General features: G+C 40.1%; 1 protein-coding gene across 7 annotated transcripts in view; it reads left to right on the forward strand.

Moving 5' to 3' along the window:
• Window positions 1-11,124, forward strand: part of TMEM68 (transmembrane protein 68) — a 41,746-nt gene extending 30,622 nt beyond the window's left edge. For 5 of the 7 annotated variants that reach the window (XM_062633375.1, XM_062633377.1, XM_062633376.1 and 2 more), the window contains 4 exons: window positions 2,305-2,498; window positions 4,557-4,617; window positions 6,161-6,300; window positions 8,847-11,124. In XM_062633375.1, the coding sequence (XP_062489359.1) occupies window positions 2,305-2,498; window positions 4,557-4,617; window positions 6,161-6,300; window positions 8,847-8,951 (500 nt within the window). In that variant the 3' untranslated portion in view covers window positions 8,952-11,124. The remainder of the gene's footprint in view (window positions 1-2,304; window positions 2,499-4,556; window positions 4,618-6,160; window positions 6,301-8,846) is intronic. The other 2 variants (XM_062633378.1, XR_009967579.1) reach the window with 2 other exon arrangements.
• The last annotated feature ends 10,544 nt before the right edge of the window (window positions 11,125-21,668 follow it).

Genomic DNA, 21,668 nt, shown 5'->3' on the forward strand with positions numbered 1-21,668 from the left:
GTGGGGGAATATATTGCAGTCTTCAGCGACCTAACGGGAAGCTACAGAAAAGAGGGAGTCAGACTCTTCTCAAAGGTGCATTGCAATAGAACGAGAAACAGCAGAGACAAATTGCAACACAGGAAATCAGATGTGTGATTAGATGTGTGGAAAGGTATTTTACCATGAGGGTGATCAGACACCTGAACAGTTTGCCTGACAAGTTGGGGTATCTCCATCCCTGGAGACTTTCAAAACTCCAATGGGTGAGGCTCTGAACAGCCTGATCTAGTTGGACCCGCTTTGAGTGGGAGGTTGGACTGTATTACCTTCAGAGGTCCTTTCTAACCAAATAATTCTCTGGTTCTGGGAATAAATTAGGGCTATTAATGGAAGACAAGCCCAAAGAGTCCAGACAATGTTCTGGATAGTGTTTCAAAATCCACACAGTAATCTATGACTGGCAACTCAGATAGATGCCACTTCTCTTGTGAATCAAACCAGAAAGACTGCCATAATTTTATCCTAGTACTAAGACTGCCTGATCTTGATTAAATCTTCAGAATAAATTGGATACATTTTCAGAAGATGTTTTAATTAACTGGAAGTTTATTATGGTCACTGCAGGAGAAATGGGGTGGTGGTGTGGGGGGGTGAGTTTGGGGAGTCTGTAGGCTGTTGAGCACACTTGGATTAGATGATTTAATGATACTTATGAATTTCAGATCCATGGCAGTATCCAACCTCCAGTAGGCAAACTTATTGCATCTGCTGCATTGGGTGCTGCTGTCCTAAATTAGCTGCAATTAACTGGAGTGTGTTTGTAAAATGTTGCTGTGCCTCCTAAGGCATGCATGAGCCGGCAAGGCCCATAGCCCTCTTTAAAAGATTGCCTGCTATCAGGCATTTCCATAGCAATAGCAAGACAGTTCCTCTCCTGTAATGTTGCAGAGAAAAGGAGATGTGGCTTCTTGCCTGCTGCATCCGCAAGGTGTTGCAAAGTGTCTTGTGGACTGGATGTTTTGCATGTGTGGTTACCTACAATTGTGGAAGGTTGGATTCAGTGGTCTAAATGTACCTCCTTGTGATCCTAAAGGTCAACCACAGGAAAACAATGACATCCTTGTCATCTTGTTTCCAAGGAGCTGATGGCCCCTTATGTTACAGTCACTGTAACAAGTAAGAGAATTGTCTATAGTGCACAAACTGAGATAAGTGTTGAATGTATTACTGGGTACTCTTCAGAGGGTTTTCAAACACTGATGCAGACACAATATTGTTGAAAATAGAAGAATATGCTAGGGCAAAGGGCAGAGTCCAGGTTGGACTGTGGAACAAAATTAATTTTGGACTTCTTGGTACTTAGTAAAATTAGCATCCTTTCATATATTTCCCATACTGCTCAGTCATCTAAAGTTCACATTTTGGTATGCAGTACTCATAATAAATACTGTATGATTTAAAAGCAAGTGAACATGAAACTGTATGATTTTAAAGCAAGTGAACATGACTGATTTCCTGCAAACAGAGGTTTATGCTAGTTTTATTGTTTCACATTAGATTAGTCGATCAGGTATGTGCCCATTTGATGCTTGCAAGCAAATTTTTGATGTTCTGCTATCTCTTGGAAGAGTAGGGTGAATATGGCATTTGAAATGCAAAATTATATGAGAAGTTTATGTAACTTTACAGTTAAAAGCTTAAGAAAACGAAAAGTCTTATCCTAAAATGGATAAACCTAATCCAGGCTTGCCAGATGCCTCTTTATGGGAAAGGCCATACTCACTGACTGAACCAGGGAGTTACTTCCTGCAGCAGTTTGTAACGTAGAGAATGCTGCATTTTCTTTGTCATTGTCCTTCTTGTGCACAGACTGCTCTTTGTTTGCCAAAATTAATAGAACAAAACCCACCAAGATTTGCTGGTATTTTCTCCTGCTGCACTTTATTAGGACTGTGCTATGTTTGAAAACTAGAGCTTGGGCAAAGAGTCACGAGCTAGTGTGCTGGAGCTGATTTAACAATTCCTTTGAAGGGACCCATGAAAAATGTCACAGAGTGCTTGCCATTTTTGTCCAGTTTAGCCCTGATTGTGAGATAGCACCTGAATTTACTGTGACAAAAAGCCACTGAAACTCCTAAATCTTCAACTTTTTAGACCAGAATTTATAAGGAAAACTTAATGCTTCAGTCCCTCTAGAAACATTTTGATTTGGGGCTACAGGTTATTAGACAAGTAAGTTTTAGCCATTGTGTTCCATGCTGGGAATCTACTCGATGGTACTATGAATGAACATTTTCTGAAGTAATATTATTTAACCTACAGGTTTTAAAATATTACTTGATGTACATGGAGTTATGCATGGACCAAAAGAAGAATGTGTCAATGCTCTGAAGAAGGGCTCTCTGATAGCCATTGCCCCAGGTGGAGTTCGGGAAGCACTCTTCAGTGATGAAATGTATACTATTATTTGGGGTCATCGGAAGGGCTTTGCTCAGGTGGCCATCGATGCAAAAGTGGTAAGTATGACAAGTCACAGAAGAGAAGCAAAGAGTGTTAACATTTTCTCCCAGGGAAAGCTGTTTTGATTGACATATATTTGGTGTTACGTTCAGCATGAATATGGGCTGCTTGCTTTCATAACAACATTTCAAGACTGGTTTTGTTGCTTTCAATAAGAAGGCTTTGGAGTTAGCTAAGAATAACATCAGGAAATCCAGAGTTTAAAAGAATGAGAGATGAAATCCAGGGTGGTTTCTACATTACAAGCATGTGCTGTTTTTACACGTACGTAGTCAGGATTCTGATAGCTCAACCCCTGACAGTGGTTTGGGAAGCAACTGTACATTAGTATTTCTGTTTCCCCTATCATTGAAGTATATACTGTGACCCAGCACAATTTGGAATCATTGGCACTATTTGCTTACTGTATTGACATTTTATGGTAGTAAGGGATGTCTAGGACAAGCAGCAACAGCAGGAGATGCTGTTCACTAGTGTGAACTGTCTCCCCAGTTCAAATATATAGCATTATGCTTGGTCTCAGGCAGATGATTAATCATATGGGACCAACTGTGAAAGGCGCATAAGTGTATGATATATTTGAATTGTAACTATTTTAATAAGATTACAGAGTCCCCTTCATTCTATATTTATACTTGTGTGCATATGTCTGTAGGTCTGCATATACCTAATTAGAAAGTAAGTCTCACACCAAGAGATTTATATTTAGGTACTGTCAAAGAGAGACTAGTTAAATCTCTCAATTTTATACAGAAATTGGAGACTTTTAAGACCCAATTTTAGGTGTGTATCACTTCTCAGGAGGAAAATAACACTGTTTGAACAGGATATTTTCAACAGATTTAGATTTTACTAATGTATTGTAATTGCATATGAAAGACCATACTTGGGATTCAGCTATGGTTGTACTAGTTATATTTATTTTACTGAATGTGTGTTTAGTTCCCTTTATGCACTCACAAAGGTGTTGCAGCTTCATCCCCCCCAAAAAAGCCCTGAGAGATGCAGTAGAATAGGAATAGTGTGGAGGCAGGCTGAAAGTGGGGAACATAGCTTTATTTAGATTAAAGATAAACTTTTAACTCATCTTTAATCAGGAGCATAACTCCTTATGGAAATAAAAGTGTGTCTAAAACTGGGATCTTAAACTTCTTGAAGTTGCCTCATTTCAGTAATTTGTTTGACAGAATTTTTGTCACATAAGCCAACTTAGTACATAAAAAAAATCTCTACCTTTATGTCAAAAGGTGTTCCAAATAAGATGGTGCTAGAATGAAGAAGTTTGTTACCATTCAGTTTAGGCAACTGCAGTTCTTTTTATTCTCTATATTTGCACTGAATTATTTACAGACTTCCTCTCCTGTACCGCCCCCCCCAAAAAAAAACAACTTAATACCTGTGTGAAAAGTTTCATTTACTAGCTCATCTCCATATAAAGTTCTGTATTTCTGATGATGCTACGTACAGTGAATGCATACTATAAAATGATACTAAAAACTTCATGTAGTAGTCGATCCCCTCCTGGTTCTTGTAAATCTTGACAGCTGTTTGCAAGTTCAGAAACACCAACAAAAACTTGAAATATTCAACACAATTCCAAATATTTATCAGCAGAAATAAATCATGGACATGTATTGAATACGACACAGCATGTGTGAAGCAACACAATCAGCATAACAGAAATGAATCAGACAAGTTTAGCATCCCAGTCCTGTGAATTCTTCATTTTGAGTGTAATTAGGTTAGAGGTTTAACCACTTAAATCACAACTGTGCAAACACTGCTAGATGAGGGAGGCCTGGTTCTGAAATCCTGGACTGCTTTGAGAAAATGGACATGCTGAAACAATAACTCACTGAAATCTCATGGTATTCTCTAGCTTGAAACCACATAGCAGAAGGGTACAGCACAATAAGAATACTTGATTTGCTCTCTCTATGTCCTTGTCTGAGAAACACTTCTAAAGTTAATTTGCTTATTGGGTTTAAGTGAGGTAGAAGTTTTTAGGTAGTGCTATCTTCATTAAATTCTTACTTATTTTTTTTCCCTCCTAGCCCATCATTCCTATGTTTACACAAAATGTTCGAGAAGGCGTTAGGACATTAGGAGGAATAAGTAAGATATTTTCTATTTTTTTGTAGTTTATTTTTCCATATGTGTGTAGCCTTTCTCTGTAGAAATTATCCCCATATAAATTTGAGATTTGACATGGCCTTGTTTCTGGAGGTTTGCTCTCCAGTAGAGTTCAGACATATTCAGGATTTAATATCCGCATTATATGTCGTATTGCCTCACCTAAGTTACTCTCCATATAACTTTTTGCCTTCAGAGAAGCAGCAGAAGTAAGGAAAAATGAGCTGAAAAATGGCAAATAGATTTTGAGCACTTTTTTCTCTGCTTATGTCTGCTAGACCAACTCTTAAGTTTTCTGCTGTCTGTTAAGAAACAAAACAAACAGGGGTTTGCAACTGACACATAATGGCTTTAAATGTTCTCCTAAAGCTCTGTGCTTGCGCATCTACCTGTACTTCGCGTGGTTTAAACATACTTAATTTGTAGTTGGTTTACTATTTAGCACTAGACCTGTCGTTCCTTACAAAACCATGCATTTGCTTGCTGTCTTTCCTCACCAATATGAGACTTCCAGCCAGCAGATGAATAGAAGGGTATATATCTGAAGGGTACACCTCTGGGATGATTAAATGCCCACATCTCTGCTGATCTTCTAGTGTTAAACCCCCTTTTGTTCTATAATCTCCAACTTGCTATCTAACAGAAAGGGTCTGAACAGTCTCCTCCATGTCGCAAGTTCTGCCTTGAGTATGGCATTATCATCTTCATCAGAGGAATGCATGGCAAAACACTTGCTTCTCTACCCTTGTAATTAAAAGCTACATATAACATGGAGAAAGCCAAGCCATCAGATGTAGGTGTGCAGAATAATTCACATATTCATCAGGTTTTACAAGAATAAACAGCAATTAATTATTGCTGTGTTCAGGAGAATCATCCCAAACAAGAGAAAGAATATTAGCACCCATTCTGCAAGCAATCTGGTCTGGGTGCATTTGGGCTAGATGCTTAGAAAGTGGCATGTGGGGAAGATGTGTCATCTTAGAGCTGATCAAAATACCTTTTTCTCTCTTTTTATATTGTTTCACTGCGAGGAATGTTTTAACATGTCTGTGTTTTAACATGGCTGGCCTTTAGTCAGATAAAATTATTTCTGATCCTCTAGACCTCAATGGGACTAAAGAGAACAGTCTTCCAATACTAGTTTCTTATGCTAACCTGTAAATTTAGCTGAACTTTAACCTGTATTATCTAGCATTCCCTTACTCTCCAGAGAGGCAGCTACAAGATTTTTCTCCTTCCTTCTCTTTGCAGCTGCTCTTTGAAGGAGAGATTTCTCACTAGGTTAGGGTGGAAACATGCCTGATATTAGCATTAACACAGCTTTTAGGAAATAGCACTTGAGATGACACGTTGTTTGAGAATCTGAGTCAGGGGCTGGATTACTTGACAAGCCAGTTTCAGTTTTAAGACATACTGGGGGAAAATAAACATTACCAAATAACCTCTCCTTTTCTTTTTCTCTTTCCTCCCCACCTCCCTCCCTTTTCCTTCTCCTGCTTTCCCCTACATTTTTTCACATTAGAAATATTTAGGTCACTGTATGAACGTATTAGATTGCCAATAGTTCCTGTGTACGGTGGGTTTCCAGTCAAGCTTCGCACATTTATTGGAGAACCCATTCCATACGAACCAAATGTAACAGCAGAGGAGCTAACTGCAAAGGTAAGAGAGATATACATATATATATATATATTTAAAATGTTCAGTGTAATGATAGAAAACACTGGAATATTCTGGTCATTTCTCCCATGGAGCTAGTTATAGAAGTTGGTGGAATCATGGAAGGCTTTGGGCTTGCTTAACTCTGAATGCCCTTCTTAAATGCTCTTATTTTATTACTAGACCTTGCAGATTTTCCAGGCTTTCTGAAGTCAGTACTGCATCCGATATTGCTTTAGGGACTGAAGAAGTTCAGTCAGATAAGACTGCTCTGGTTTGATAAAGACGCTGTTCAGAGTTCGAGGATTCTGGGTTGAGAGAAACACAACACAATAAAGAATCACAACTAGTTTATTAATACAGGGAAAATATAGAGTTAACAAAATATACAGTAAAGGATATTTCTGATACTTGGTTATCTTACCGACCCCAAAGACCATGTAATGATGATGAGGAAACCAGCTCCAAGAAACATCATCACAGTGTGAGGTGGCAGGCTCAACCCCAGCAGGCGTCCCCGCAGAAGCAGTGTTGACCTGGATGATATGAGGTTCTGCCTCCCTGCATTGCCCGAGGCTCGGGCTTTTACGCTAGTGAAAATGCACACTCATTCTGATGTAGGGGGCCAGCCTATGTCGGAAGAAGTGGCCAGCGATACCTAGAAAAGTGTCTGAGGGTTGGGACTTTTCTGGGGATGAGCCAAAGTGGGACCTTCCGGGGAGGAGCCAAGCTGAGCTTTTTGGGGTGGAGCTACCACGAACAAACAGTACTTTTCTATTTTTGTGTGTTCCACCATGGACCATTATCTAGTGTCCCTGACACAGCCGCAAGTGCTTTACCAGAAAGTGTTCTGGTTCTTGGTCTTCTCACAAAGATACTATTGAAGCCTTTCAAATACAGTAAATCAGTGTTCAGAAGCTGGTGGAATTCCATACAATAAAAAAATTAAGGTAAATAATTTCACTACTTTGAATAGTGTGTTTCTGTTTCCACATCCTCCAACTTCTCACCCAACAAATTAACTTTGGAATGTTCCTCTAGCTCAGATGTAGGTGGTTTATAAAAATGATTGTCAGGTCCTCATGTTCATTCAGTTTATTAATAGATTTCACAACACAGAGACATAAAACAGTTAAGTGATAGAGGAGTCAGATGGAGGAGGCTGAAACAGCCATTTTTGAAAGCTCCACAGATGGTCACTTTTAGCATTCTGAAAACTTCAGAGAAAGATGCTTTTCTTCTTGACCATGCAGGTGACAGTTCAGTTGTCTCTCCTCATCTGTTTACCCTCTTGTTAGATCTCTGCAAAATGACATCTGAAAATATCTGCACTATCTTATGCCCTGGTTATGGAAAACTGATTGTTTCGTTTGGGGGTACAGTCTGACAGGACTTCAGAACTATTTGCTTTCAGGAAAGAATGTGTTTAAATGACTCTAAAATATGCTTTATCATCTTATATTTGTGCCACCCTCAATTGCTTCTGGCTTACATGCAAATTCTGCCAAATAAGGTCCCTAGAACGTGAATCCCCTAGAATTATAGTTAGAGTGATTTTAAAGTTGTATCGCATGTTTCAGGCTATGGCACAATGCGCGTTTTCCCTTTAGATAGAGAAAAATTAAGCTCAGTTTTTTTTTTTTTTACCCAATAGAAACTGTAAATCTGTGGAGACATTTAGGACCAGATCTATAGAGAGATGTGGGTAGAAGCCTTCTCCAGGATTTAACAGTTGATCACATACTTCATATAACAGCGAGCTTGTACCAAGAACCAATTTTCCCCTTGCTAACCACTGGTTTACAAGGGCAAATTGTTCTGTTTCTGGCCTTAAGAATTCAGTAATCTGTGCCTCTCCAGGCCGAATAGGAAGGTCGTAGCAAATCCTCACTGTAGCCTTTGAATATTGCCCTGGTTTTGGATGTTCCCATAGGGCTTTTATATAATAATAAGAATGACTACTATTAACTTCTTGGCCTGCTACATTTTTGAGTGAAAGTGAATGCTGCTGTCATACGCACTATTTTAGGTATGGTCTAAGCATGCTTTACAGGACCAGCTCCTTTAGGGAATTTGGTTGCAGAGTTCATTACTTTGTACAACCCAAATGTGCTGAGACACAATGTGTTTCCAGTGCTGCTTATGGGCATGTGTAGATGCAAAGTTCCTGCATACTGGAAAAGCGTTACTGATGCAAACTTACTTGGGCATAGGCAGAAGTTTCTGAGTTGCAGCACACCACTCTGGTGCTGATGTGCTTTATAGATCTAGGTCTCTTGATTACTCCATTGTCATTTTAATACTGCCTGTTGCTAATAGAGCTTGTGAACACCAGATACCAGAGATAAATGATACTAATTTGTTGTTGTGTTCATTGGTAGTGATCTCACAAATGCATCCTGTGGGCTTAAATGTGGAAAAATAGTATTTTGAACTTTGAGTAGTTTTGTTTCGCTTGAAGGGATGAAAAAGAACCTAGAAATTGTGTTGATGTATGAACAATATAAGGAAAACTTAATTTGACCAAGAACTTTTTTCTTTCCCTACAGACAAAAGCAGCACTCCAAGCTCTGATAGAAAAGCATCAGAAATTACCAGGAAATATATTTAGGGCTTTGATGGAACGATTTCAAACACAAAAGAAAGAAGATTAAGGTCTTCTGAATGAACTGCTATTTAGTTAAAATATTCTTAAGGTCATATTTGTAACTTATTAATTCTAATAATAGGTTTTAAATACTGTCCTAATGATACTGCTGTATATTTTAAGATACAAAACACTTTCCTTTGCCCTTCCTGCTGCCTAGAATCAAGCTCAGGAACCCAGACTTCAAATAATTCGTAATGGGGCAAAGTTCAGAAGTTTAGTTTTTGACAAATACATTCCTACCTTGAAAGTGTCGGTTTTTGTGTTTTGGTTTCGGTTTGTTTTTTGTTTTTTTGACACTGCAGGTCTTTATGTACATGGTCTCTTGTCTATTTTGTTGTACTGTCCCCCCAACCCCACCACCTATGGTTACTCTTTAACCTGAATGTTAGTTCTGCTGTAGAGCTAGGTCCTTACTGTCTTGATCGTCATCACTGTAACTAGGTTTTGCAGGCCAGATTAATGCCGTACAGCGTTTATGAAACCTTTCTTCAGGTTGTTACTCTTGTGCTGCTGGGAAACGGTCAATCTTCTGTGGCCTGTAGAACTTCTAGCTATGCCTGCAAAACCTATAGAGGAAAACATTTAGTTTTACTGGGTGACTTCAGAAGGAGTTTGGAGGAGTGAAAATTGATTAGAGAACTGCAGTGAACCAAGGAAGCTTGTTATGACTCTGTATCATTCCAGTGCTGTGAATGAGAACCCTCAGCACAGCTGCTATTCCAAACCAAGCCATATTAGATATCTGCCTTTGCGTAGAGAGTTGTCCCGTATACTTCTCAGTGAATCTGCAAATTCCTCTTTGAAAGAATGAGCCAAGCATTTAAGCTTTAAGAAGTGGAAATAAGAGTACTGTTTAGTAACATGAGCTCATAAATTTCTGTTTTGAAGGAAAGAAAAGATTAGTACAATGTTCCCTTTAAAAGTACTAGTTCTTTTGCAAAACAGGATAGACATTTCCAAATAGCCTTTAAATCTAGTATAGGTGTAAACTGTTAAACATCCATATTCTTCAAACACTGTTATTTATGTAAGTTATTAAATCAGGGTTGAGAGGGAAGTCCTATGTATTTCCCTTAACCGAAGAGAATTGAATGAACAGGAAAGAGTGTGCACTTACAGTAAATTATATTCTTATATTTTGTCTGAACTAAAGCCTGTGCTTTTATTGTCCAAATAGGAAATATTTCCTCTGATTGCCAGAAAGTTTAATCTACAGTTCCTAAAGTAACATCTGGGAACTCTTTAGTTTTGGGATAAGGAAAAATTGTTGAGGAAGGCCAAAGAGGTTTTGTTTTATTACATGGTCTCCTTTCAATATTGTTGGTGTTTGAAATTTTCTTAAAAGTAAAGCAAAAAAAACCAAACCCAAACAATAAAAAAACAACTTTTGAAAGAGCCGTTGTATTCAGTTTAGTACCATTCCTCCCACCATTTAATCATGTGCTTTGCTTTATACTCTTTTAAATGCGTAAATTAGTGAGAGTACTTGTAAATGATGCCCTATGTTGGAAAAATATCACTTTATGGGAAAGAGGCTATAAGTTATGGTTAGCAAAAAGCTTACTTATTTTATGATGTTATTTTGTATCAAAAGCATTTTACGTGGTGTTGAATTAAATTGCTCAAAGCTTCTGGGGAAGAATCATGTTATACGAATGCAAATGCCTATTCTGAATTGTATTAACTACTTGGGTTTTATTCGAAAGCAATATTGTGTTCTTTTTAATTTATTGGAATGTTTTTAAAAATAATGATGTTAACACAGTATGTCATTTAAAGTGATACTGCCAAATTCCTATACTGGAGTATAACTTGAGTATGACTGTTCTTACTGTTCATCTCAAGGAAAATGTACATCAGTCTATATTGTGACATTCTCAAAGGCAGCTGAGCATATTTTGTGTAGAGTGTGCATATGTGTGAAAGAAAACTCAGTCTAGAAGATTCTGTCAGATATGGATATTTGTGATCTGAGATTTTGTAAAATTTATTTTACTAAATATGTGGGCTTTTTGATGTAGTTTTGTCCCTCTTAAGTGTTGAAAAATGAGTATAAATAATAAAGGGCAGTATTGATACTCTAAATGTTCATATTTGTATAGGGCTTTCATATTTATTTCTATATATTAAAAATGTATAGAAGACACCTTTCGAATAAAATTGATAGCTACAATGGGCTTCTAAAGTTTTGTGTTCTGTTTGAGCTAAATGAAATATAGTTCATGACCTTAGACATGGGTTTGAGCAGCACATATTGTCCTTGAGAAGTTCTTCTTGCCTTGTGTCTGAATAGGAATGGAAGAATCAAAGCCCCCAGAAAAATGAATAAAAGGGAAAATAACTCAGGAAACAGTGGAACAGAGAACAAAAGACACACAAACAATAAGGTCTGAGTTTTAGTAGCTGTAATCAATGCTGCTGGAGGCCTTAACAGGCACTGCAATGCCACTTAAGTTATGTTTACAATTCTACAACAGAAAATACCTCACAAATCCTGACTAGTAACATTTATTTGTCCACATTTGGTGTGTGAATCATTACCTGCTTCATGTCATTGGAAAAGGGGGGCAGACCTGGAGAGAGACTCTTACAAGAAAGGTTATAGACCAGACTTCCTTTTAGCTGATTTGGTTTTCTATGTGTCAGGAAGAAATTTGAAAGAAATTTTAGCAGCATTAGACTAGGGTCCTGATAGCCTGGTTAGGCCTTGGATACACTGAAGATGTTCCAGGTTTCTCCATGCAAACAGCATAATCAGGATATGTATTTATATTTTTGAAAGCAGAAATAGACTGACAGCTGTACTGGCAGGTATTTGTCATTATCTCAGCAAGACCCAAACCTCCTACTGGCCAATTTACTGTCCTGTTGTGTAATAGCAGAGCTCAGTCAGAACATCTATTATTAGGATGCTTTCATATGAAATTAATCATTGCAAATGCAAGGTAGAGCCGTTAATCAGCATTGTCAACATGATTGTGTGGCTCATGTGGTACTTGCTGTACAAGTATACCATTATGTTGCTTCATCCTATTACTCTGTGGAAAAAGATGTAGCTCTGGTGACACTTAATGTGTTAGCTTTACAGCGCTTAATCCCTACTAAGCTTGTCATAGACTCAGGGGGGCTTTCTTTGTGTTATTTTTGCACCAGAAAATCACGGTACCAGAAGTAAATATGGAATTGCATGGAATTGCTATGTGAGAGTAAGTAGCACAGAAAAATTAAGTAAGATAATCTTCCAGAAAATGTCTGCTGAAACTTCATGAGACAATCTGACATCACTTTCTTTGTTTTGACTTCATGTGTATGAAGGTCCTTGCCACCAACAAAGGTAATGTATTTCTATAGTACAGATCAATGTTGTTGTTGCCTTTTTGTATATTGTTCTTTAAATTCAGAACTAGCCAAATGAATGATAGTCACAATACGAATTGTAAAGATGCTCAGATGGTTAGAGCACCTCTCCTATGAAGACAGGCTGAGAGAGTTGGGGTTGTTCAGCCTGGAGAAGAGAAGGTTCAGTTGAGACCTTCTAGTAGCCTCCTAGTGCCTAAACAGGGACTACAGGAAATCTGGAGGGGGACTTTTGACAAGGGCGTGTAGTGACAGGACAAGAGGGAATGGTTGTAAACTGAAAGAGGGTAGATTTAGATAATATATAAGGAAGAAATTTTTTGCTGTGAGGGCGGTGAAACACTGCAACAGGTTCCCTAAAGGAGTTGCGGATGCCCCATCCCTGGCAGTGTTCAAGGCCAGGTTGGATGGGGCTTTGAGCAACTTGGTCTAATGGAAGGTCTCCCTGCCTGTGGCAGACGGTTGTAACCAGCTGATCCTTAAGATCCCTTCCAACCCAAACCATTCTATAGTTCTGTGATACTTTCCTCATTAATGGGTTATTTGCAGTGTTTGTTGTTTTTTCTTTTTTTGTCAGTAATTTTGTTTTGCACAGACAGCTGCAAATTTACCACTTAACTACCTTGAATTTTGTCACAGCATATGTTGAATGCGCAGCATATGTTGCTTCCTGAAACATTTTAAAATTGTTATAATGGTCTCTTCCTGTCAGAAAATTGGTCACAAAAAGGTAATAAACTTTTGAACCATAGGGAGAATTTTTTTAAACCAAAAGTGTTTGCTCATACTTCTCGCTTTTATGTGTGTCTGTCTGAAACGTTAACAAGAAGGTAAGATGCCATTTGGAATTAACATCAGGCTGCCTGTATAAAGCAGACCCAGTATTTTTTTCCCCACCATGGTGCTGTGTTGGCTGTTGTCAAGCAGATCTATTCTGCCAGGCCTTGTGTTATAGCCATCATGAGAGAAAGGCCACTACTCCCTGCTGTCCATACTAGTTACTATAATGAGAGTACTGCATGATTCTTCAGATCACCTTTGGCTCCTATTTGCTAGCTAAAACCACTGCATGCTCTGAAAATATACTGGATGTCAAAGTTCTAATGAAATACAGAGGGTAGTGTATTATTCAGAGAAGATCTAAAAGTTAAAATAAAAGACAAGAAATTGAACCTTTTTTACCTAATTCTTTTTTATGGGAGACAGAATGTGCCAAACATCAGGAAGGGCATGAATTTACAATATTGTGTTATCTTTACAGGGAATTTGTGGCAGATGAACTGGGATGTGTCCCATTGAAGATGTGGCTGATCTTCATATATTCCAGACTGGACTTTGCTTTTCTTTTTCTTCCAATAGTGTTTTCTCATGGTCAGTCTACGCTATGCTCAGAGTAGCTCGCCTTCAGTCAGTTACTTTTTAAGTAAGTGGGAACAGAAATGGAGACCCCAGTGAACGTTTGTTATTTCTTCTTTTGAGCTACTTGAATTCTACCAAAGATACCCAGAAACATTTCTGAGCTCCTATTTCAGTTGCTGTGATGGAGCTCCCAGCTCTCCAGATACTTCTTTAATGATCAGATTTCTCCTTACTATATAAAACAACTCTCCTGACAGATCCACCAGAGCTTTTGAAGCACCCTGTCCATTCAGAAACTGATAAACGTTCTTTTGCCCATCATGCAGTAGATTGATTTTCTTAACTAGTGGCTACAGCAGTTGCAGGCTTGCTCAGTTAATATTTTTACCATAGATTTCCACATTCCAGACAGACTTTTTGGTATCTTGATCTTGCTTTGTGAGAACAAGCTTGAGGGAAAGGTTGACTGCAGCTTGGCTCAGTCCCTGAAGGCTGTAATGAAAATATAAACCAAGCCCCACCACTGAAGCAAGCAAGCACCCAAACCCCAAACTAGTTCTGGAACTCTAATTCTAGACAATCTTAAGTCACATTTCTAGAAACAAAGCTTCCTGGCTCCTTCTCCTTGCAAAACCTGGCATGAGTGCAGAATCACAGCAGCTCTGATGTTGTTTGCAGGACCAGCGTTGCCATCAGAGTGGAGCAGTGGTGGGGGTGCTTGTTTCAGAGGAGCAGCCTCAGGAGAAGACCTCAGTATCCCTTGGGGCCTGTCTGGAGCAAACTGTAAGCCATTAGACTAGTGGAAGATGTCTAGTAGTAGGCAGTGCTGTATTAGGCTTGCTCATCAGGTAGCAGCACATCAAGGGTTGCTATTTCCCCTCGAAAGCAAGCTAGCAGTCATTCTTGCTACCTAATTCCTCTTTCTCTCAGAAGTCTTGGTTGATATTGTTTCCTGCAAGACTCCCTGCTCTCCATGGAGATACCCAGGATCGTTCAGGACAAGGCATAATCACACTAAGGCTTTGTCTTTGAAGGGGAGTGAAACAAGCTAGAGCACCTGTGGGTGCAGTGCCAAGATTTGCCTTTCAGTAGCGGCAGTGCATGGAGCTGCACTACAGTGGAACTGCCTTTGCAGAACAGTTAGAGGAAGGGGCTGCACTACAGTGGAACTGCCTTTGCAGAACAGTTAGAGGAAGGGGCAGCAGCCAGGCTGGCCAGCCACCCTGTTTCCAGTGCCTCGAGTGTCCTGAAATACATTGTTCAGCCCAGGGCTGGCTCAGGTGTGGCCAAACAGACTCAAGAAGTTACAGCTGAGGAGCTAATGGGGTTAAGTTCTGGGTTTTGTGTACATCCCACCACCAACTTTAAGTTCCCCACTGGGAGCAAACCTTGTAAGTCAAGACTGCTGTTCTAGCAGGTGAGAGAGCTTTATATAAAAAGCCTCTGGTATTTTTCTGTCATACATACAGTATCCACATGTACCATTTCCTGGAGACAATAAGCTTTCTGCATAGCAGCTGTAATAAATGAACCAAGAGACACTCTTACACTATGCAATTTATTCTACCTCTGTGGTGCAACAACTGGGTTGTGCATAGAGCTGAAGATGTGCTGAGCACACCACTTTGAATTTGCTTTGGTTACTCCATGCCCAGTGCTTCATTTGCAAAGCTCTCCTCATGAGCCAGTGGATGTACAGGTGAACAAGCATTTAAAATTGAAAGATGGCTTTTGCTGCTGCCCACAGCAAGGTGAGTCAGAACTTGGCATGTGGGCAGGTAAGTACCCACAAGTGCCCAAAACCACACTTCAAGGAGCAATGGGAGTATAGATCTGACCTAAAAAGGCAGCTGGAAAATCTTATCCCTTGGAATGCATTAAATCCATCTTTAGTTTCTTAACTCTCAGCATCTTCTGACCATTAATGGCTACAGGACCAGATTAGTCTGACTTTATTATTTACACAGCAGCATAGGTACGTGTATATCTGTGTATGCCTGCTGCCCTGTTTCTTTGGTATAAACAGGAGCAGGGAACCTATTTTGGCTGCTGTTGCAAGGCAAATAGCAGACCATTATTATTCAGTCCACCTGAGCTTTGCAAATGTCAAGACAATATCATTCATGCTTGCTTTGTCATTATTATGCTTATTCCTTTTTTATTAGCTGGTGAACCAAGTAGATGTGCAGATTTCTAACAGATCACCTCTTCAAACTGTGCAGCAAAACACAGATAGCAAATAATGATTTCTGGAGCCCAAGCTTCTAATTGTACTGCTGATTTCTGTAAGCATAGGAACATTTCATCACAGAGGAATTTTCCCACCTCTGAAGATCTGGGACCCATTTCCCGTGTCTAAAATAGGAGACAGCATCCGTGTCAGCAGCATGCTCACAGTGAGGCGAATACAGCCAGAAGCACTCAGGTTCCAGAACAGCGTTGCCACCTCAACAAATACTTGCAATGTGGGTATTCCTGAGCTCCAGAGTAAAGCGCAGAGGACTAGCAGGTTTGACAATGAGGGAAATGGTACACTCTTACATGAAGGTGCAATTCCACCTGTGGAGGGGGAACTGCCGGAAAAAAGACTGAAATTTTTCTATCGGGGCTGTCCTTCAGAAGGAGCTTTATTTCTTTGCAAGCTGTCCTGTTTTGACAGTCCCTCCACCTTTCCAGGCAGCGCGCCAGGCAAATGACTGCAGCAGAGACAGGCAGTCGAACGAAAACACGTGAGCCTGTAGTATTGGCCCTTTTGGGACAGAATAAGGACCTACTTCCATCAGATTTAATCAGATTCAATACTCAAGCTGGGAACAACTACTGCTTTGCAACTGGGGAGAGAAAAAGACATTTGGCTGAGCACAGGCTGGCTGTGCAGGAAGAAGGAGGTGGTGATTCATCCCAGTGTAAATGTGCCGCTGCTGGGGTGGGGCAGAGTCAATTTTAAGAGGTGCAGCAAGTGTTGGCAGCTGTGTGAAGTAAATGAATAGACCAAATGAAGAAAACATGACTGTCGCTGGTTAACTCACATGCCCATGACCCAGATTCCCTTTCCTGGCATCCCATGATGCCCTGTGCATGTGCAGGGTTTACCTTGTATTTCATAAGAACAGCCAAAGGTTTCTTTCTCCCAAGAATCCACTTGTTTCACAGCAGCCCATCTGGAATGGAAATGTTTGATCCTGCACAGGGTGCTGGGCTTTTGTCTTTTTTTCTCCCTTTACATTACATACATTTCCCCCCTTTTTTTAGTGAGCAATGCTGCCCCATCACGAGCATTTTTCAATAAAACATCACTGATTTCAGCTGCTGCCAGCACAGAGATGAGTTGATATTTAGCAAGGCAGGTTGCCTTAAGTTAGAAAAGCTGTCAAAATGCAAGATAGCTCAGTGTGGCTCAAATAGCGCAGTTATTACTCTTTTTAAGCTAAAAGGCAAACATTTTTATATGCCTGATCCCTGAGGATATTTGCCCTGGCCAGCCTGAAAGCAGCCTTACCTGCCTACCTTTTGGGGTCAGGTCTGCTCACTCCACACTTAAAGATGCCATCATGCATAACCTGGAAAACCCCAAATATTGTATCACCTCACTGGCTTATGAGGGTAAGTGAAATAAGGATCTTATTGCAGGGAAGTTTACAGCATGAAAAGGGAGGGATTGATAACATTTGGCCTGCATTTTTTCATTACCCCCCTCCTCACCCCCAAGGCTTATTGCCTGAAAGTTTGCAGCCAGTATTTCCGATGCCAGGCACAATAAGGGCATAGGGAATTTAAAAGATTGCTGCCTTGGCACAAGTGGAAAACCATGTTGCTGAAGAGCATCTCTGAGCACTCACACAAAATACTGCATCCACGTCCTGACAGCTTGCAGGAAGAGCTCAGCTCCATGCTGTGTGGCATCCAAGGCAGCAGCAGTACAAGCTCCAGATAGGGAGCAAGTTATTCATGCAGCCTGATCTGGCCTGAAAAAGCCAGTATGAAAAACTCATCTTCACAGCCTCTGCTTAAAAAGCAGATGTATGGGATGTGGAAAGTGTCAGGACATGGAGCACTGCCCTGCCATGGATCATCTCTGGCAAGGCAGCAGTGATGATGCCTGGCTTCCTTCCTACTATGCCTGATCAGCTGTACCTCCTTGCTGGCTCTTCCTGCTCCTGCTACACGATCTGATCTGTACACTTACACCTTGACACCTAGGCAGAGTCTTTGTATATTCATCCCTGGCAGTTACAAGATAAATAACAGATAGATCATGAGCCCAAAAGCTTCTCTGCTTTCTTCCCCACACACCATCTGCCTTCAGAAGAGGCAGAGCATTTCCCTTGAGATCTGGCTTCCTGGATGAATCCAAATGGCACCTCTTTAGTATTTCTTTTGAATCAAGGTAGTACATAATGCAGGGCAAATTACTGCTTCTGATAACTCAGGTTGCAGAGAAATGTCAGGTAAAGTCTTCAAGGCAAACTGTAATGAAAGTAAGACTTTTATGTTCTTCCAAGATTTTTTGTTTTTCTCTAAGGCTGTCGTGGTTTTAATTCCTCTTCCTTTAGGAAATATGAGAGCTATGATCTCAAAAGATGTTGCACATGTGCACACAAGAAAAAGTACTGCAAAAGATAAAAGTGCAACCAAACACTTCCCTTCCTATTTTAATTCTGCTTCAGGCAGGAATGGAAAGAGAGTCTATTATTCCTATGCACAGTCAGAAGCATACTGTGGCATAGGCTGCTGGCAAAAAAGAACTATCTATGCAAGAAAAGCTAATTGAAGAAAGGTTTTATGAGATCCATATTCAAAACTGTGTTGAAAAAGTTTCATTTAAAATTGAGGTTTCTCATGTCCTACTTGCATGCACTGCCAGGTTAATGGCATACCTGATTGGAGATACAATGCAGTGACTTCTCAGCCACCACTCAGGGGAGGGATGTGCCGTACTGGACCAGATGGATGATTAGCCCACATCTCCATCTAAACTGAGGCAGGCATGAGGTGAGGACTGCAAATTCCTGCCAGACAGCTTGCCCTTGTGCAACTCTGCAGGGCTGCATGGTCAGTGGGACAAATCCAGATCATGCAGCAATGCTTCTGTCCCAGGCAGAAGGCACAAGAACATTTTAAATAGGCAGAAGCTGCAAGTAACATCATGTAGGTGACTGGGTAATGGGATGAACAGGAGCAGAACTGGTCCTTTCTGTTCCCTGCTCCCCAGCCCACATTTTCCTCACCACCATGGTGAGGAAAAGCAAATGGTGTGTCAGAAGTCCAGCTGAGCACTGAGAACAAATCTGGAGGACCACACTCTTTGGATCGCTAGATTTCCATGAACATTTGCCATTAACTTGGCTATATTCTGAAGATGTCTGATTCTAGCAATCCATACATGGAAATCAAAGACAGAAGTTTCATTCCGTAATTCTTTCTGCCACAAAGCCTCACAGACATGCTCTGCAGGCAAGGTAAGTTAATTCTATATGCTATACAGTACACCACTTTAAAGAAATCCTGTCCTACTGTGGTGTTGTAGAAGCCGTTATCGCTGAAATCTCATGTCTTACCAGCACAGAGTAACAGTTTGGTATAGGGTGATGTGCCCAAATGTAAAAAACTGATAACTACTTAGATACAGGAGAGCTGCATAATTATATCTTTAACGATCAGGTGGATCAGATAAAAGATCAGAAGCCCAACCTGATTCATTATTACACATAGTTGTTCATGACACTTTAAAGAAAATATAATCGTGAGGTTATTTATTTGTAATTGCCAATGATGTCCTGCCTGCTATCTGTTGGGGCAAAGAGGGGAGAGCTGTAACCCCTGTGTGAGCACCAGTGCTTCTCATGGGAGCCAAACCAGCCCATTTATGCCTTTATACCATAACACGGAAATCAAGCTTCAACCTTGTTTTTCCTTTACAAACACAGAATACATTGCACTGTGTCTGCTGCTCACATGGATATGATATTTGGAGATGCTCATTAAGGGGTGTAATTAAGGCATGTTATGTGCTTTATGTGATAGCAGAATTTAAGTACAGGGCAATTATTTGCATTCCTTGGCAATGGTGAGTGCTGTAGGACATTCTGGCCCAGCTAAGGCAGGCTCTCCTTGTTTTGAGTTTTTTTTTGGTTTGGGGTTCTTTTTTAGGCTTTAAAATAGGGACTAGGTGGCGTCACACACAAAAGCCAAAGAAATTCCAGGTTACCACAACAGATCCTGGGGTGAAACTGTAGGCAGAAGACAGCACAGGGTACCTAACAAAGCACTGCCAGAGAACATGAATTAACATGGGATAATTTTCCTGCTTTTATCAGGACATTGTTAGGATGTTAGATCTCTGACAAAGCCACACGCCACAAAGCTCCTCTCCCACTGCTGCACCAACGTGGTTGGCTTGAAGCAAAATCAGCACAAAAAGGTGACAGCATTTGAAATGTAGACTAAACCAGAATGGACGGCAAGCACAGCCCAAAGCAAAAACAAATCCCCAAAGGAAAACATCAAAGCAAATATCAGAGACAAATGGGAATTTAAAGCAAATGAACAAACAAACACAAAAAGAAAATGCCTTAAAGGGAGAATCTTGGAATAGTTACAAGTTCTCAGACAAGAGAAAGAAGGATCAGTAGGGACAAACATGCAATAAGGAAGGCCTGAGCTGCATAATGCTGCTCGCTCAATCTCAAGGTGCCTCCAGATGTTCCCTCTTACTCTCATCTATCTACAAGTTGTGAAATAGCTGGTTTGCAGAGAGTGGATAAGCTGAGGCTGGTCATGGTGCCTCTGGTATCACACTAGCCCAGGGAAGAGAAATGACATTCATTTCACTCTTATGGTGGATCCACTGGCATGTCAGAAGAGTGCATGAAGTGAACTGATGGAATGAAGTAGGGCCAATGCTAGTGAAGAAATAGAGAACTACTAACAGTGGCTGCTGCCAGATCCCCAGTAGTGAAGGATGTTACAAATTATCTCAGGCCAGTGCCTAGATGACCTGTGGAATTTAACGAAGATCAAATTCCGAATATGGACTGCTATAGTCTTCACAGACACAGGAAATTAATTTACTTAAAACTATGAAATAGTTTGAAGACTAACTACAGCAGCCCACAATATCAGTAATGATCCATTAGCTCAATTCTAGTATTTATAACAGTAATGTACTTAAGCTTATCCTTCCTTGTTTCGGGACACTGTCAGTGATCCTGCCTTCCATAAACTGGTTTACTTGGTTAATGATGTAAGTCCTACGACCAAACGTAGCGATCACACAGAAGTGGAAAGCCCTACATACTTCTTGGGTGTAATCATGGCAGTATAGTTTATACTTACAGAAGTTAACAAGAGCTCAATTAAAAACAAATTACTTGATTACTAGAAGACACAGTAAATATGAGCATCCCCTTGTCCTCTTTTTTTTTTGTGTGTGTAGTCTCCCATGAATAAGAAATATTTTCATCTTGAAAAAAGCTACTGCTTAAGAACAGATACAAAGCCTATGATACAGATGGCCTGATGTGGCTGAGGTTAAACCATGACAGTTTGAAATAAGACAGCTACCAATGGTGTGGACTGCTGTTCCCTCCATTATGCTTTGTTAAGCTACAATAACAAACTAGACCCTTCATACCTCTAGACAAACAACAAGATACTGTGATAAACAGAACCTTGAAGAAGCTATCACATAGCATCCCTACCTGCAGTTAAATTCATATACCCAAGATGTATACGTATGTATTCTTTCCTTTCTTTGAACTCATGCTTATTATTTAGTTGTTAGGTGTTGTAATCTTCCTTTCCTGGTCACTTGCCAAGAAGTAGCATCGTAGAGGGAGTGGAAGCATGGCTATGGGATGCTGCCAGATCATCTGTCCCAAACTGTTGTCCATACTGGGTCAGCTTTTGTCTTGTGTTTGGTAATAATTTCAGGTGTGCAAAAGTTAGCATTCTTTTGCTGATTACCAGGGTTAAAAGTGTTTTAAAAAAGACTCTAGAGCCGTGG

Source organism: Pezoporus occidentalis, unplaced genomic scaffold, assembly GCF_034315485.1.
Source record: "Pezoporus occidentalis ecotype Australia unplaced genomic scaffold, CSIRO_AGI_Poc_V1 ctg4, whole genome shotgun sequence".
Lineage (NCBI taxonomy): Eukaryota > Metazoa > Chordata > Aves > Psittaciformes > Psittacidae > Pezoporus > Pezoporus occidentalis.